The sequence below is a fragment of the Amblyraja radiata genome, chromosome 4, assembly GCF_010909765.2.
Source record: "Amblyraja radiata isolate CabotCenter1 chromosome 4, sAmbRad1.1.pri, whole genome shotgun sequence".
Lineage (NCBI taxonomy): Eukaryota > Metazoa > Chordata > Chondrichthyes > Rajiformes > Rajidae > Amblyraja > Amblyraja radiata.
The window spans coordinates 12,539,825-12,556,899 of NC_045959.1; the positions used below are offsets into that span (position 1 = coordinate 12,539,825).

At 42.5% G+C, this 17,075-nt stretch overlaps 1 protein-coding gene across 1 annotated transcript in view; it reads right to left on the reverse strand.

Moving 5' to 3' along the window:
- The window catches only part of tmem65 (transmembrane protein 65), a 70,381-nt gene that overhangs the window by 30,796 nt on the left and 22,510 nt on the right, over positions 1–17,075 (reverse strand). Inside the window, exon 3 of the mRNA XM_033018985.1 lies at positions 10,978–11,049. Coding sequence (XP_032874876.1) covers positions 10,978–11,049 — 72 coding nt within the window. The remainder of the gene's footprint in view (positions 1–10,977; positions 11,050–17,075) is intronic.

Below are 17,075 nucleotides of genomic sequence, written 5' to 3' on the forward strand. Positions count from 1 at the left end.
GATGGCAAGAGCAAAGTATGGAGGAGAGAAGGAATTGCCCAAGGTCCAAAGCATCCCATCTCATCTGTGAAACACGGTGGTGGGGGCGTTATGGCCTGGGCATGTATAGCTGCTGAAGGAACTGGCTCACTTATCTTCATTGATGATACAACTGCTGATGGTAGTAGCATAATGAATTCTGAAGTGCATAGACACATCCTATCTGCTCAAGTTCAAACAAATGCCTCAAAACTCATTGGCCGGCGGTTCATTCTACAGCAAGACAATGATCCCAAACATACTGCTAAACCAACAAAGGAGTTTTTCAAAGCTAAAAAATAGTCAATTCTTGAGTGGCCAAGTCAATCACCCGATCTAAACCCAATTGAGCATACCTTTTATATGCTGAAGAGAAAACTGAAGGGGTCTAGCCCCCAAAACAAACACAAGCTACAATACAGGCCTGGCAGAGCATCACCAGGGTAGAGACTAAGCAACTGGTGATGTCCATGAATCGCAGACTTCAAGCAGTCATTGCATGCAAAATATGCAACAAAATATTAAACATTGACTACTTTCATTTACATGACACTGCTGTCCCCCAAACATTATGGTGCTCTGAAATGGGGGGATTATGAAGAAACACTGCTGTAATTTCTACAAATGTATAAAAATGGCCTTTATTAAAATCTGACAATGTGCACTTTAACCACGTGTGATTTTTTTCTATTACAAATCTCATATTGTGGAGTACAGAGGCAAATAAATAAATGACGGGTCTTTGTCCCAAACATTATGGAGGGCACTGTATATCTTCTTTCCAGAATATACAAAGTACAGGTGCACAACCTTTTATCCGAAAGTCTTGGGACCAGACACTTTTCGTAATTCAGAATTTGTCGGTCTTCGTAATGGAAATTTTTTAGCGTAGATTTTAATGGCTGGCTCAGTGGTAGAGTGCTCGGCTCATATCCGCAAGGTCGCGAGTTTGCGCCTTGATCCCGGCAGTTACTCAGTCGCGAGTTTGAGTCTTCAATGTCGTTTTTTCTTGCAGAATAAATGTCTGTATGTAATGCAGTGTGTTGAATGAATTCCTGAATTTGTAAATGTGCCCGCAGCATTGAATCAACTCTCGCACTCATGTCACCCTAGCGGGGCTACATGCCCTTAGGCGGCCTAGCTCGGGGATTCTTGAATCCCCGAGCTAGGTCGCGAGTTTGCGCCTCGATCCTGGCAGTTACTCGGTCGCGAGTTTGTGTCTTCTATGTAGTTTTTTCTTGCAGAATAAATGTTTGTATGAAATGCAGTGTAGGAGAGGTGCACTGACTGTGTGGGCAGAACTTTGGAAGTGATTGCCCACCAGTCTAAAAAGCCGATGTGTCTCCCTGTCCCTGGGATAGCAGGGGGCGATCAAACAGCACAATACCCCCCTCCCCCTCCAACTCCAGAGGAATCCGCTCCCCCATGGGCCGCTACGGCGACAAGTGGCGGTTTGCCCACAGCCCGAGCTGCGCCCCCTCATCCGCCACCCCAAGAACAAGACGTACCTTGCACACCATCAGCTTCTTCCCCTACGTGTTCCTCTGGAGTTGGAGCGGGGCTGGGCTGGAGTTGCTGCTGGCTGTGGGTCTCTGGGATCTCCGTGCTTGCAGTGGGCCTGGGGGTCGGTGTCCCGTTGGTCCTGACGTCTCCGGCCACCCCCCTGGACTGGAGCTGAGACTGGGAACTGTACCGCCCTTGCCCCCTCCCTCTGTAACTGCAAACAACCCCACTCTCCTGCAAGGGCGGTACAGTTCCCGGAGGATGGCAGGTGGCCGGAGACGTCAGGACCAACAGGAACCCGCTCCCCGATGGACCCCTACGACGCCCCGAGCTGCGCCCCGTCATCCGCAACCCAGGTTCCTCTGTAGTAGGAACCAAAGATCTTTGGTTGGAACGGGGCTGGACTGCTGCTGACTGTGGGTCTGTGGGATCTCCGTGCTTGCAGTGGGCCTGGGGGTCGGTGTCCCGATGAGGGGGCGCAGCTCGGGGAACGGCTTCTGGTGGTCCTGACGTCTCCGGCCAGTTTGCAGTTTTCCTCTGTAGTTGGAGCGGGGCTGGGCTGGGCTGGGCTGCTGTTGGCTGTGGGTCTCTGGGATCTCCGTGCTTGCGCTTGAAAACGTTCACCGAGGGCGGCCCGCAGAGGTGACAGCGGAACCTCCGGTCGGTCCTCGAAGAAACGGGAACTAAATCCCCATTCATAAAAGAGAAGGTGAGGGTATATTGCGCGGGAAGGTTAATAATTGACAATATGCTGCGGCCTGCCCGCTGAGTTAAAAAGTTCCCACGCAAGACTCACGATACACTGTGTATCGTGAGTCTACCGTGGGAACTTTTTAACTCAGCGGGCAGGCCGCAGCATATTGTCAATTATTAACCTTCCCGCGCAATATACCCTCACCTTCTCTTTTATGAATGGGGATTTAGTTCCCCTTTCTTCGAGGACCGACCGGAGGTTCCGCTGTCACCTCTGCGAGCCGCCCTCGGTGAACGTTTTCAAGGACCTTTCTTCAAGGACCCCAAAAATGGCCGCTATTCGGAGGTTTTCGTTATTTGGATCTTCGGATAAAAGGTTGTGCACCTGTAATATATTTTTGAAGTGCAATATTGCAACATAGGAATCACCACTGCTAATTTGACCTCAAATGTGACATCCAGATTAGCTGCTTTAGGAATGTTGACAGAGGAGCAGCGATATAACATCTTTTACACCCAGCACAGAAAGGTGGAAGAGTCTAGTTGAAGACTTCATCCTGTGGCTGGCATGGCTGACAAGGTAGCACCTCTTCTGTAATGCACTGTGCATATTTTACTGTCAAGTCTTTGGAGTGGGAATTCAAACCAAATTCTTAAGACTCAAGTTTCCTCAAAACCAAGTATTGACTAACACAGGGAGAGGAATGCAGTAACCAAATGCTATACTCAAGAGAATGGCCTATTCACAGTACCAGGGATTTCTGGTACAGTTTTTTTATATGAAGGGGCAATAAATAAGGAAATTAACAACTTCAGGGGAAAAATTTGTTTTAAACTGATTGCTATCAGAACAGCTTTGGAGAAAAATGCCACTGGGCATTCAACTAAATGATCAATTTCAAACGTTGTTCTATTCGATGACCATTAATTTTCGCAACAGGGATAAAGGTTTGAAATTAGCAGGATTGTATAGTGAAAGCTTACACTTGACAAGAATTGGATGCCAGAAGGAAAATGAACAATGAAATTAAGTTAGGGATTGTCTCAGTTCTAGATCCAATGTAGATTTTGTTGACATATATTATAATGAAAACAAGCCACTAAAGGTGACGATGCAGCTGAGATTCACTGATTAGTAGATTAATTAGTTATTGTAATTACTCCAAGGGTGGGTGGGCGGTAGAAGATTCGGAGGGCAGGTGATGAGCATGGGAGAGTGGTAGGGAAAGGGATTGCTCAATGAGCTGGCATAGATATTATGGTATATGGACACACTGATCTGTTTTGTAGTAAATGCCTACTATGTTCTGTTGTGCTGAAGCAAAGCAAGAATTTCATTGTCCTATCAGGGACACATGACAATAAACTCACTTGAACTTGAACTTGATATTATGGGCCAAATAACCTTCCAAGGTGAATGAGACAATGGAAAGTTACAGACTGAGGAACATTTGAAGAAAGACACCCATAAGACTATTACATTTAGCCCATTTAAAAAAAAATCAAAGCAGTACGAATTGCAAAATAAATAAACTTGTCGAATTACAAAGTGTTAAGAAAGGCACATTGAAAGTCATGGTTCAATGTAGAGAAACCGAAAAAGTGTTGAAAAAAAAAATGCAATCCTCAGGAGAAATACAGCAGCTGTAAGAATGGATTATTGATGGCACAGAGAAAAATGCTGCAAAAGATCATTATGTGAAGACACTATTTTAAAAAATGTCTGAAATAGCAAAAATAGCAAGAACAGAAAACTGGTATAATTAAAGAAAATGTTCGAAATAGGAGACACTTGTGGAAAGGGATTTAATTCACAGGTCGATCACAAAGATCAGACAAAGAATTAAGTTTGCTGCAAGGACGAAATGCATTCAAATTCAGGTTACAAATAAAAAAAACATTTTAGAGTTTAATGTGAACAATTACAAAATAAATTAAGGTAAATAATAAAATGTAGAACAAGTGTAGTGGTGGAGGATTTTCTAATTTGTCATTAGAGGGGACAGAATACCTCAAGTATAATTTAAATGGGCAGGAAAGAAACTAGTAAAAAACATCTAAAGTCATGCTAGTTGCAATTAGAAATAGACAATAGGTGCAGGAGTAGGCCATTCGGCCCTTCGAGCCAGCACCGCCATTCAATGTGATCATGGCTGATCATCCACAATCAGTACCCCGTTCCTGCCTTCTCCCCATATCCCCTGACTCCGCTATTTTTAAGAGCACTATCTAGCTCTCTCTTGAAAGCATCCAGAGAGCCTTCCTCCACCGCCCTCTGAGGCAGAGAATTCCACAGACTCACCACGCTCTGTGAGAAAAAGTATTTCCTCGTCTCCGTTCTAAATGGCTTACTCCTTATTCTTAAACTGTGGCCCCTGGTTCTGGACTCCCCCAACATCGGGAACATGTTTCCTGCCTCTAGTGAATTAACAACTCGTTTGATGCAATGTTGATAAATTACCATCATCAGCCATTTTATCGTCATCAGCGGTCTTACGCCATCAGTAGGCTTAAGGGACTTTCTGCTCCCATTTCATACTCTTAATTACTGTGCCAGTGTATGTCATATTATTCATTAACAAACGGTAAGACAGTCCTGCTATTTTGCCAGCAACGCAGGAAAATATCTAGAATCTATTCTAAAACGAATCTAAACATGGGCAAAAATAATTTAAATCATGACAATGGAAAGACTAAGTCCGAGACTTAGCGAAAATTCACAACTGTACATTTTTAATTTAGAAGGCATTTTATGAAAGATCATAAAATGATATACGGCTTATAGAGGCTCCCATGAGGTGTTAATAAATTTGTTGTGGTGGGTGAAATAGTAATGGTTACTCATTAATTTCCAATAACAACCATCATAAATATGAGATTCGAGATGAGATTCTGTTATTTTAATTTAACAGAAGTCTAAGTTTTTTTAAATAATATGCTGTCAATGCCAGGTTGCACTAAAAACAATGATGCTCCATTGTGTACTTGCGCATAAATTCACCCATCGCAGATGAGTGTCAGATTCTGTGGATCACCTGCAGCAGACACAAACTTGCAGCAAATCTCAACAGAGGAAGAATAATTTAAATCCATGTTGTGCCAATTATATTTAGGATCCTTCCCTCTGCTCTATCTCGTCAGAAACAGAATAACTACAATGCAATTAAAATGATATTATACTGTATTCCACTACAATTTCAAGTCAATCACATACCCTTCCCTTCCCTGTCCTGTGGTTTTTTTGGTTTTTTTTGCACACACAATAAGAAATTCCGTATTTGCCCCTCCAGAAGAAAGATCCTTGCCCAATGATGGGTCACAAAGGCCAACCCAGCCACTGAAGAAGCAATTCAAAGCATTCCAAAGCTGCATTCAAATTTACACACCAATAGTTCAAAACACATTTCGTGGCTCAGGTATGATCCTTGCAGATTCCTCTTCATGGAACAACTCTTGCAACATATGAGCCCATAAATTACCCCTCCCCTCACCCCACTCACCATCAACAACACCACAGTCACATCTGTGGAGTCTTTTAAGTTCCTGGGAACCATCATCTCCAAGGACCTTAAGAGGGGGGCTACCATCGACTCCACAGTCAAAAAGGCACAACAGAGGATGTACTTCTTGCGGCAGCTGAGGAATCACAATCTGCCACAGGGAACGATGGTCCAATTCTACACGGCCATTGTAGAGTCTGTCCTCACCTTCTCCATCATGGTCTGGTTTGGCTCAGCCACCAAGCACGACACCTGGAGGCTGCAGCGAATCGTCCGATCAGCAGAGGAGGTTATTGGCTGCAACCTTCCCTCCATCGATGAACTGTACACTGCAAGGGCCAGGAAGCGATGGGGCAAGATCTCTGACCCCTCTCACCCTGGCCACAAACTCTTTGAATCACTTCCCTCTGGAAGGTGACTCCGGACTGTCAAAGCTGCCACAGCCAGACATAAAAAGTTTTTATCCACGAGTAGTTGCTCTACTCAACAGCCAAAAATTGTAGCCTCCCTTGATCTGGTATTTTGTTGGTTCACATGCTTGATCAATGGTATTTTATCATTAATGTTTTATTATTATTATTAATGTTTAATTATTATTAATATTTAATTATTATTAATGTTTAGTGTTTTCTGAATCATTTGTAACTGTCACTGTATGTCATATGTTGTTACTTGTGGGTGGAGGACCAAGACAAATTCCTTGTATGTGAATACTTGGCCAATAAACTTACTTACTTACCCATCAACTCAATTTTTATTTTTTTTTAAGACATGCGGTGTTGTTGCACCAGTGTGGAGCTTGAACTCTGGAATTCAACCCATTGACTGCAATGGAATGAACTGCGAGGGGTAGAATTCAATGCTATAAAATGACATGAAGGGGCACTTACTGCTACCAACTTGGAATCAAGATTGGTTTATTGTCAATAGGCCAATTATGTCTTTGCCCTTTTGAGAGCGTTAAAATATAAACATTTTTTTTGGGGGGAGATTAAATATTGCTTTCTTCACCACTTCACTCTCTGTGAAGAGCACCAACTGCCCATGCTAAACCAAAGCCTGCAGCATCTTTGGTGTTTAAACTACTGGACTGCAAAGTGTTTTTCTAACACGTCTAAACTCCGAAAGCTCAGTGATGGATGCAATTGATACCAAACAGTCACGCGTCACAGATAAGAATGGGAACATTTGCTTTAATTAGATTTCTTGTTCAACTCCTGGACATGCTCTCAATTACTCTCAGAGAGGTCATGGCAAGTCTTTCAATGAACCAGTGAAGGTCACCCCATGGTGCTGTTGGAAGTAAACAGGTGACGGAACAATGATAGGTTTCCAAATCAGGATGGCGTATGCCTTGGAGGGGAGCGTTTTCATGCACCAGCTGAACCTAGGTAAGGGAGATGCTGCTGGAATAGCCAGGATGAGTTAACATACAAGTGTGTAGATGGACATTCCACAGCCAAAGTGAACCAACTGTGGAGGGAGTACCATCCAGAGCAAGGGCAGCCTTTTTGATTGGGTTCACACCCAAGCAGCAATTGGATGAGGTGTCAGTCAAACAGGTCGCCTTTGTCCTGGATGGCATGGAGCTTCTTAAAGGGCACTGGAGCTGTACTCATCCGAGCAAATGTGGGGTATTCCATCATTTGTGCCCTGCAGATGATGGAAAACTGTTGCTAGGAGACAGGTCACCTACTACAGCATACTCAACTTCTGACTAGGCCCAACTACATGCCTGGTCAATGAACTCCCAAAAGATGCAATGGTAGGGGGTGCTGCAAATGACTGCCTAGGGTGGGTAGTTAGACTCCCTCTTGTTTTAGATGGTCTTTAACCAGTACTTGTGTGGCATGAATATTATATGCCATTTATGAGCCATGCTTGAATGCTGACTAGATTTTGCTGCAGGTAGGTAGGTGTGCACTGCATTCACTCAGAAAAGGAAGCAACTGGAATTGAACATGTTGTCAGCATCAGCAAATGTCCCAGGTCTGATCTTATGATCAGAGGTTATTGATGAAGCTGGTAAAGATGGTTTGGCCTAGTACACCACTCCCGTGCGAGGAACTCCCGCACTGATGTCCTGGGACTAGGATGATGAGTTCCAACAAGCAACACCATCTTCCTTTGTGCAAAGAGTGTACAATTCCACTTGCAAGTCCTCGCATAATGAAGCAGCCCTGCTCACAAGCAGAGATCTGGACAACATTCAGCTCGGAATGATTCTTTGTAAAATATTATCCTCTTCAACATTTGCACGGCAGTAATCATCAGAGAGTCATCCCCAATCAGACAGTCTAATCACTTGGCCATAACATTTAACAGCATTACATTATCAAAACAATTAACAATGTTAATGAACCAGCCATGTAAATAATGTGGCTGCAGGAGCAGATTAATGGCTGAGTATTCTAAAGCCTGCCAACTATAACTCCCCAAAGCCCGCCAACTATCTATATGACAGAAGACCCGAATATCAAGCAATATCCTCCATGTCCCTGAATGAGTCTCATTCCAACACTGAAAAATTAATACCAGTCCCTTCAAAGCAGCCTACTATCTTATCCAAATCCCAGGAATCATTCGCTAATAATGCCCGTCCCACTTAGGAAACCTGAACGGAAACCTCTGGAGACTTTGCGCCCCACCCAAGGTTTCCGTGCAGTTCCCGGAGGTTGTAGGTGGTTGCCGGAGGTTGCAGGTAGTGGAAGCAGGTAGGGAGACTGACAAAAACCTCCGGGAACCACACGGAAACCTTGGGTGGGGCGCAAGGTCTCCAGAGGTTTCCGTTCAGGTTTCCTAAGTGGGACAGGGGAATGCCCCTGTCCCACTTAGAAAACCTGAACGGAAACCTCTGGAGACCTTGAGCCCCACCCAAGGTTTCCGTGCAGTTCCCTGAGGTTGTAGGTGGTTGCAGGTAGTGGAAGCAGGTAGGGAGACTGACAAAAACCTCAGGGAACCGCACGGAAACCTTGGGTGCGGCACAAAGTCTCCAGAGGTTTCCGTTCAGGTTTCCTAAGTGGGACAGGGGCATAAAGATGAAAGAGCACCACAGGGCCTGCAGCAGTATCTGGTTATCCTCACAGTCTCATCACAGGTGATTAGAAATGGATAGTAAATGCTGGCTATGCCCAGATCCCAAAAATGAATGCAAAATAAAACAGCTGGACTAGCAGTTTCCAAAGTGTCTTGGAGCAGCGGGGAGAGAGAGCAAATTTACCTCCCATTATAATCTCACAACACAGTCTTCCCCCTACACCACTCAGATTTCTCCAAGATAAATGGGGGTAAGAATATTTTTATATAGAACTACCATTGCTGTTGTGATTGGACTTTGTTGGGAAGTTGCAGGTTGCGTACTATACCAGTTCCCAACTGCACAAACTTTCAATTATGCTACAGCTTAAACTCTGGGTCTAAACCACGGAAAATATTATCTCCGTGGAAAGCTTGCATAGGCCCTTGTGCCTTGTATATTGTGCCATTACACAAAGGGGATTGGTTCATCCAGAAACTTAGTACATGAAATATCTTCAATCTCAAGGGATATGGGGAAAAAAGCAGGAATAGAGTACTGATTTTAGATGATCTGTCATGATCATATTGAATGGCGGTGCTAGCTCGAAGGGCCGAATGGCCTACTCCACCCATTTTTCTACATTTCTAAATGTGCAAAAGTATTCCATTTATTGGAGAAAAGCATCTTAAAAAGGAGAGATTTAGAAAAACTATAAAATATTTAAGAGATGCAGTGAAAGGTTATACCCACTGCCAAACAATTGGCCATTTGATGGATGATATTGTTGAGAGGCTGATGTGGGTAAAGGAATTGCTAAACTTGATTAACAAAGCCAACCACAGCACAATGGGGCAAACTGGCATCATTCTTTAAGAACTTGAAACTGTGCAGCACAATCACTGTGTATTTCTTTAAAAGCAGTCTTTGCTCAGATTTTGCACCACACTTAATTTGCGATTTGCTACGTTACATAACTAGATTGGAGATTGCTATGGTTGCAACCAACACAGATCAAAAGTGAATAATTAAACACAAGGCATGTCTCATCTGAAGTAGCTCCAGTGCCTAAAGAAAAAGAAAAAAAATCTGCTACAAAAATTTCAGAAACAAGCCATTGTATAGCTCAACATCAATCGGCAATTGTGCTCCATGCTTTATTCAATGGGTTGGTATGTTTACTGATAATTGTGAAGCATCTGTACTTCAAGAATGATTTTAGTTGTTAGCTGGCAAGGGTAGTAAGCTCTTTATGTACATCAAGTGGTGTAAATATAAAAGAGGCATATAAGTCTTTGAACATTGTAGCATTTGCGATCAAGACATGTGATCATATTATTTAAGAAGGAACTGCAGATGCTGGAAAATCGAAGGTAGACAAAAGTGCTGGAGAAACTCAGCAGGTGCAGCAGCATCTATGGAGCGAAGGAAATAGGCAACGTTTCGGGCCAAAACCCTTTTTCAGACATATTGTTTACAGTGTAGTATGTTTACATATTCGGTTGTGCTGCAGCAAGTAAGAATTTCATTGTTCTGGGACATATGACAATAAAACACTCTTGATAGTGTGACAACTTGGCAGCATCTCAGAGATACTTTGCATTCTAAAGGTGGTGGGTATCTACAAATTGGCATCTCACCCCTCATGACATATCCACTGTTATACGATGGTATATCAAACAAACAAGTCAAAGGTTTGTACTTGTATGTGGCAGCAAGGTTAAGGCCAAGCCTCTGCAGGATTGGTGCATCAAAATGACACATCTTGTTGAAGTTCAAAGGCTATGTAATTGTTATGGTGCAATATGTCTGATAAGCCATAAAATCTTAACATTCAACATAACTTCCAAACCCAAAACATTTAGTTTAAAATAATCGATACATGTCAATCACAAAAAACAGGACATTTCACAACATGCAATGTTAACAGATTAATATAATGAAAGGCATGATATAATGCTGCAGTTTGAAGACAACAGATAATGTACTGATAATGTTGGAAAGAAAACTATGCAAGCTACATTTCTGAACAGCTGTTCTGGATATCAGCTGGTATCCAGAGAAGCACAACACGATAAAAGCAACAGAAAAGCTAAAACTGCACAAACACCACCAGTACTTTTGTCAGATAATTAAACATGAAGACCAGACGTTAGCCAGGAACAGCATGCCAAAGCACAACAGCAATCTGCCAATGGTTGGGGTTTGGACAGGGGCACCGATACACAGCAAAACAACCAGCATCACCTGCAGTTGCCTGCTCCCGCCACTTCCTGCTTATGGCAATCTGGGCTCCGGGATAGCGATGTCTGGGGACTGCTATAAATTTAAATACAAGCACCACATTTGTTAACCATTTCTTCTGACGACGATAACTAATGCATTTCTCACAAGTTAAAATATAACCTTGTCACAGGCAACCCCTATCTTTCATCACTCCAACCCGGGGTATGATACATCTCCTTCAAGAAAAACCATCCTAATATCCAACACTCTCATTGTTCTGTTCAAAAGGGAACTGCAGATGCTGGAATATCGAAGGTACACAAAATTGCTGGGGAAACTCAGCGGGTGCAGCAGCATCTATGGAGCGAGGCAAATAGGTCTGAAGAAGGGTTTCGGCCCGAAACGTCGCCTATTTCCTTCGCTCCATAGATGCTGCTGCACCCGCTGAGTTTCCCCAGCAATTTTGTGTACTCTCATTGTTCTATTGTCTTCTACCTAAGAAACGCAACAGTGCGAATATTAGAATCAGTCAATAGCCATCTTCAAACGGAATAGGTTCTATTTCTCCAGTGCTACAATCTACAATTTTTCTTGAGTGATAGACCAAGGACATCAAATGATTCATTAATGATCAACCACATGTCTAATGCTGGTAAGAACTTTGTGTAATTGCTTTTAAAATTCACTCTAAGATCATAACCCCTTTGTCATGGTATTATTATTTAAGCCATACTTTCTAATTGGTATTTACCTCGACGGAGATGAGACTTTCTTCATTGTTGCTTCTTCGCCCCCCCCTCCCCACGGCCTTACAGCTGGTTTGGTGCGGCCTTGCCCAGAGTTGGGCCCAGAGCTTCAGCGGCAGTCCTTGCCAGGGGTCACCGGAGGAGCGCTCCGCCGGTTGGCCTGCGGCCTACAACATCTTGGAGCCTCGGTCTGTGGAGCTTCTGGCAGCAGACGTGGAGCGGACCTCTCATCGTGGAGCGGGCGATCCTCGCTGGGGGTCGCCGGAGAAGAGCTTCGATCGCCGGCCTGCAGCCTACAACATCTGGAAGCCGTGGTGTCCGGTAAAGAGGTGGCTGATTTGGGAGCTCCGGGCCGCAGGATGTGCTCGACTTGTCCCGACATCGGTTTTCCAACCAGCCCGACCAGAGAGCTTGAACATCGGGCCGTCCGTAGGGGCGACTATGGTGGGTCAGGGCCCCGACCACGGGTGAACAAGGGCGGAGGAAGAGGAGGAGGAGGACTGTCTGCAATGTATTGCCTTCCACCACAGTGAAGAATACTGTGGTGGATGTCTGTGTTGAATTATGTTGTGTATCGTGTCCTTTTTTAATTGTAACGCTTCATGGTAAATTACATTTCACTGCACCTTATGCCATCTTGCAGAAGCCTCAATATTCTGATGTACTTGTCGTGACAACTGTACCTTGATAGTATGCTCCAAAGAGCCTGGCGGTCTACCGAGTCAAAAACCTTTGTCAGGTCTATGAAGGCCATGTACAAAGGCTGCCTTTGTTCACAGCATTTTTCCTGGAGTTGATGCAATGCCAATTTGAAAATGAAAAAGAGGGAACTGAATCAAGCATGTATTATCTGTTAAGATGCTGCCTTTAGAGATGCAAACTTTAAGGATATCACTGACTTGCACCAACATAGCCCTTTTACTTTTGGAAACTATCCTATGATTCTTCCATATGGCCAGGTAAGTTCAGGAATGAGGAATTACACTAAGGTGCAGAATTGGGTCAAATGTTCTTTACTGAAGAAAATGATGATAGTTCCAATTGCAAGCCATCAGACAATGCTAACATGAGGGAAATTCTTGCAAATGGCACTGATAGAGGCTTTATGCTATCAATCTTCATTCATCTGATTTTTAATGGTAGCAGCTGTTCCGCTCAGTAACTCCACACACCATAGCCATGTTATGTTATTATTCACTTCAATGAAATTACTAGATTGTACAAGGATCAAAACAATACCATTCCAATTCTTATTATATTCAAACAACAATGGGAATGTGCGTTTAAAATTAGGCTTGTGTCTTTCATGAAAAATAAACAAACCTATTGTATAATAAATATGTTAAATTACAAAATGAGGCAGGGCAGAAATTAATTATTTCAGCAGAATTTGATTTATTCTGCACTTTACTGGACCTTAAATATCTTGAAATATTTCACGCAATATCAAACATGGGTTGTTATGTAGGCAAGCTCGACATCTGTGTAGTGTGGAACTTCACACCAGTCATTAAAGACATGTAATTCCACTTTAGAAACATAGAAAATAGGTGCAGGAGGAGGCCATTCGGCCCTTCGAGCCTGCACCGCCATTCATTGTGATCATGGTTGATCATCCCCTATCAATAACCCGTGCCTGCCTTCTCCCCATATCCCTTGACTCCACTAGCCCCTAGAGCTCTGTCTAACTCTCTCTTAAATCCATCCAGTGACTTGGCCTCCACTGCCCTCTGTGGCAGGGAATTCCATAAATTCACAACTCTCTGGGTGAAAAAGTTTTTTCTCACCTCAGTCTTAAATGACCTCCCCTTTATTCTAAGACTGTGGCCCCTGGTTCTGGACTCACCCAACATTGGCAACATTTTTCCTGCATCTAGCTCGTCCAGTCCTTTTATAATTTTATATGTTTCTATAAGATATCCCCTCATCCTTCTAAACTCCAGTGAATACAAGCCTAGTCTTTTCAATCTTTCCTCGTATGACAGTCCCGCCATCCCAGGGATCATTTATTTGACCATGTTCTCCAGAGATGCTGCCTAAACGACTGAGTCACTCCAGCACTTTGTGTCTTTATTTTAATACTTGATTCCGAAGAAAACCTAGACAATACACAGGGAACTCTCTGTGTGTTTTTCGTGTCATATTTCAATGTGTATTTGATCCAATGATTTACGTGAAGGACAGCAGCTCCCACAAAGCATTTATCTCAAAACGTGTGGACCTGTCACTTGAGAGTAGAAAACACAAGCCAGCACTCCCCCTATCCTGCTGGCAGACTGCTGACAACTGAGGAAAGCTGATAAATGAAGGATGTACAGATATACCTCTGCCTAGATCTGGATCGTGGCAGTTGATTCCTGGAAGTATCTATATTATTAAACTGTCCCAATTCATGTTGAGTTAAAAAAAAAAAAAATCCATGAACACTATCTGATCAATAAAGCCATTTTTTCCATCAACATTCAAAACAAGTCAGACTTGTACAAGTAACTCAGTGGATCACGCAGCATCTCTGGAGAACATGTATAGGCGATGTTTCAGGTCGGGCCACTTCTTCAGTCTGGGAAATGTCGGATCTGAAACATCACCTGTCCATGTTCTCCAGAGATGCCGCCTAAACCACCAAGTCACTCCAGCACTTTGTGTCTTTCTTTGGTATAAACCATGATTTGCAGTTCCCTAAACTAAATAAGCTAACAGCTTCTTGGTATAGGCTTAAAGTCAATGAGTTATTATAGCATAAAAATCAGCCCTTCGGCCCAACAAATCCAGGCCAATCAAGATGTCCAGCCACCCTAGTCCCATTTGTCCATGTTCGGCCCATATCCTATATCCCTTTCCTTATCTATGTACCTCTCTAAATGTGTTTTAAATGTTATTGTAGCTGCCTCAGCCACTTCCTCTGGTAGCTTATTCCATATACCATCCTCTGGGTGATAGTTGCCCTTCTGGTAGCCATTACAAATTTCCCCTCTTGTCTTAAACCTATGCCGTCTAGTTCTTGAATCCATCCGCCTGAAGAAAAAGAGTGTATTCACTCTCTGACTGTGTGCTTTCACTCTGTCTACGCCCCTCACATTATGTGTAATTCTTCTAATAAATTCAGACACCTGCAAGCATTTGAAACGAACAAATACCAAAATAAGATAGAAAATGTAATGGAAAACTAATTGATTCCATCAAGTTGCCCAACAATCATAATTTTTAGGGAAATGCCAATAATCTGGTGTTCACTTGTTGAGAAATCCTCATAGTTCAGCATCTGGCTCATTCACTTGTTTGGCACACCAGCCTGTAGTGGCCATTTGGCTTGTTTTGTGTGTCATTAATGATGGCATGTGTCTTTAAATTTTAGACTGCCCATTATATTGTGGTGTGATTTATGACGTATTTTAGGGCGTGTTTGGGGCTAAGGCCTGCGCAGAAGCTTCGTTTTTAGTTTAGTTTGGAACGAGCATGGAGAAGGTTTACCCTTTGACCTTGCGAAGTGTAACGGAGATACGAGGAGTTTTCTAACGTTCAAAGCGATAAGCTGTAGCAATGTTACAAAATTTTGAGATTTTAAAAATCAAGTCTGTAATTTATCCCATCAGATAAAGCATAAAAATAAGTTTAATTTGACACCTAATTCACTTTCATATCTCAAGTATTTAAAAAGTTATGGCCATTTTCATACTGGGAAATGAGCATCTTGTTCCCTATTGATTTTCTATGGACATAACAAAAAAGCTGTGATCGTGAACAGTCAAAAGCCCATAACTTTCTTAAAAATTAAGAGAACTGAATGAAATTTTCAGTTATCATAGAGTGAAGCATTCTGAAACAAATATAAAATAATCTTACTTGGATGACCTGAAATTAAAGCATATAATTAGTTAGTTACCTAATTGTAGCTAATTTCAGACTTCAATTACTAGATCTAAACATCTATCCATTTCTTAATAAATGATTAACATTTTTAAATAGCCTAAATGTCCAAATAATATTCACAAATAATTCACAATAAAACATGATTTTTAAATCTCATTTACATTAATTTATAGACCAAATGGAAGGAATTTAGTGTTCAATTGCTGTAAATAAATGCCCATTTTAAATCAGCTTTCTAGTGGGTCCCCGTGGAACGCGCTGGTTTAGAACGTTCACATTGCGGTAGATTTGTGCCCCAAATGCCCAGAAAAATACTGCGGGATATAATGGGCCCAAAATGAGCTACTCGCAATATTAAACTTTGTATAAAGGGATCTTTAGAAGCCCTTTTTAACATAAAAATAAGCTACATTCTGTGGTTTGCTCTATGGGACCCTGCGGTTGCTGGCGGTCGCGGGTTTAGAGATTGATTTTTAAACTACTATAACTATTATACGAGGCCTTTAAAACTAATAATAGCTTTTGCGACGGGGTCTTCCAGCGATTTTTCGTTAATAATTAACTAGGCTGAACATCTTCGATTTGAACAGCCTAGAGAAAATCGCGTTTTAAACCCGCCCCCTCTAAACGGCGCCAAAATCGCGCACACCCGCAGCGACAGATGTTCAACGACGCTTCAGGTAGGCTTTGCAACATACCTATAAGCTGGTGTTCGATGAAGATTATAGTAACGAGTCGGAAGAAGTTTGGATGTACCTTATTGTTTTTCATCAACACTAAAGAATTTATTAATCAAAAGACTGTGTTTTGAAGACTTATCTTTGAAGAAGCTCTGAAGATCTCTGACGGTGAGCTCGCATGCGCACAGTTATTCCTAGATCCCTCTGTTCAACTGCATTCCACAATTCGCTGCCATTTACCATGTACGTCCTATTTTGATTTGTCCTGCCAAGATGTAGAACAACTGCAAGGTCCAGACCTTACCAACTCACTCATTGGAGTTCTCATTACATTTAGACAGGAACCGATCGCTTTAATGGCTGATATCAGATTGATGTTTCATCAAGTGAAAGTAGCTGGTAAGCATATTGATTAACTGCGATTCTTATGGTGGCCTGAAGGGGATGTGCAGCAAGATCTTGTTGAATACTGGATGAAGGTACATCTCTTTGGAGCAGTGTCATCTCCAAGTTGTGCTAACTTTGCTTTAAGGAAGAGCGCAGAGGACAATAAGATTATTTTCCAGAGGAGGTAATATCCACTTGGAAAAATAATTTCCATGTGGATGATTGCTTAAAATCCATATCTACTGAACAGGAGGCAATCCAAATGGTAAAACATCTGACCTTTCTCTGCAATAAGGGAGGATTTACGCTTTGCAAGTGGATCAGCAGCAATTGTGTTGTATTGGAAAGTATTCCACCAGATGATAAAGCCAAAGAAACCAAAGAGTTGGATTGTACAAAGATAATTTGCCAATGGAAAGAGCATTGGGACTGCACT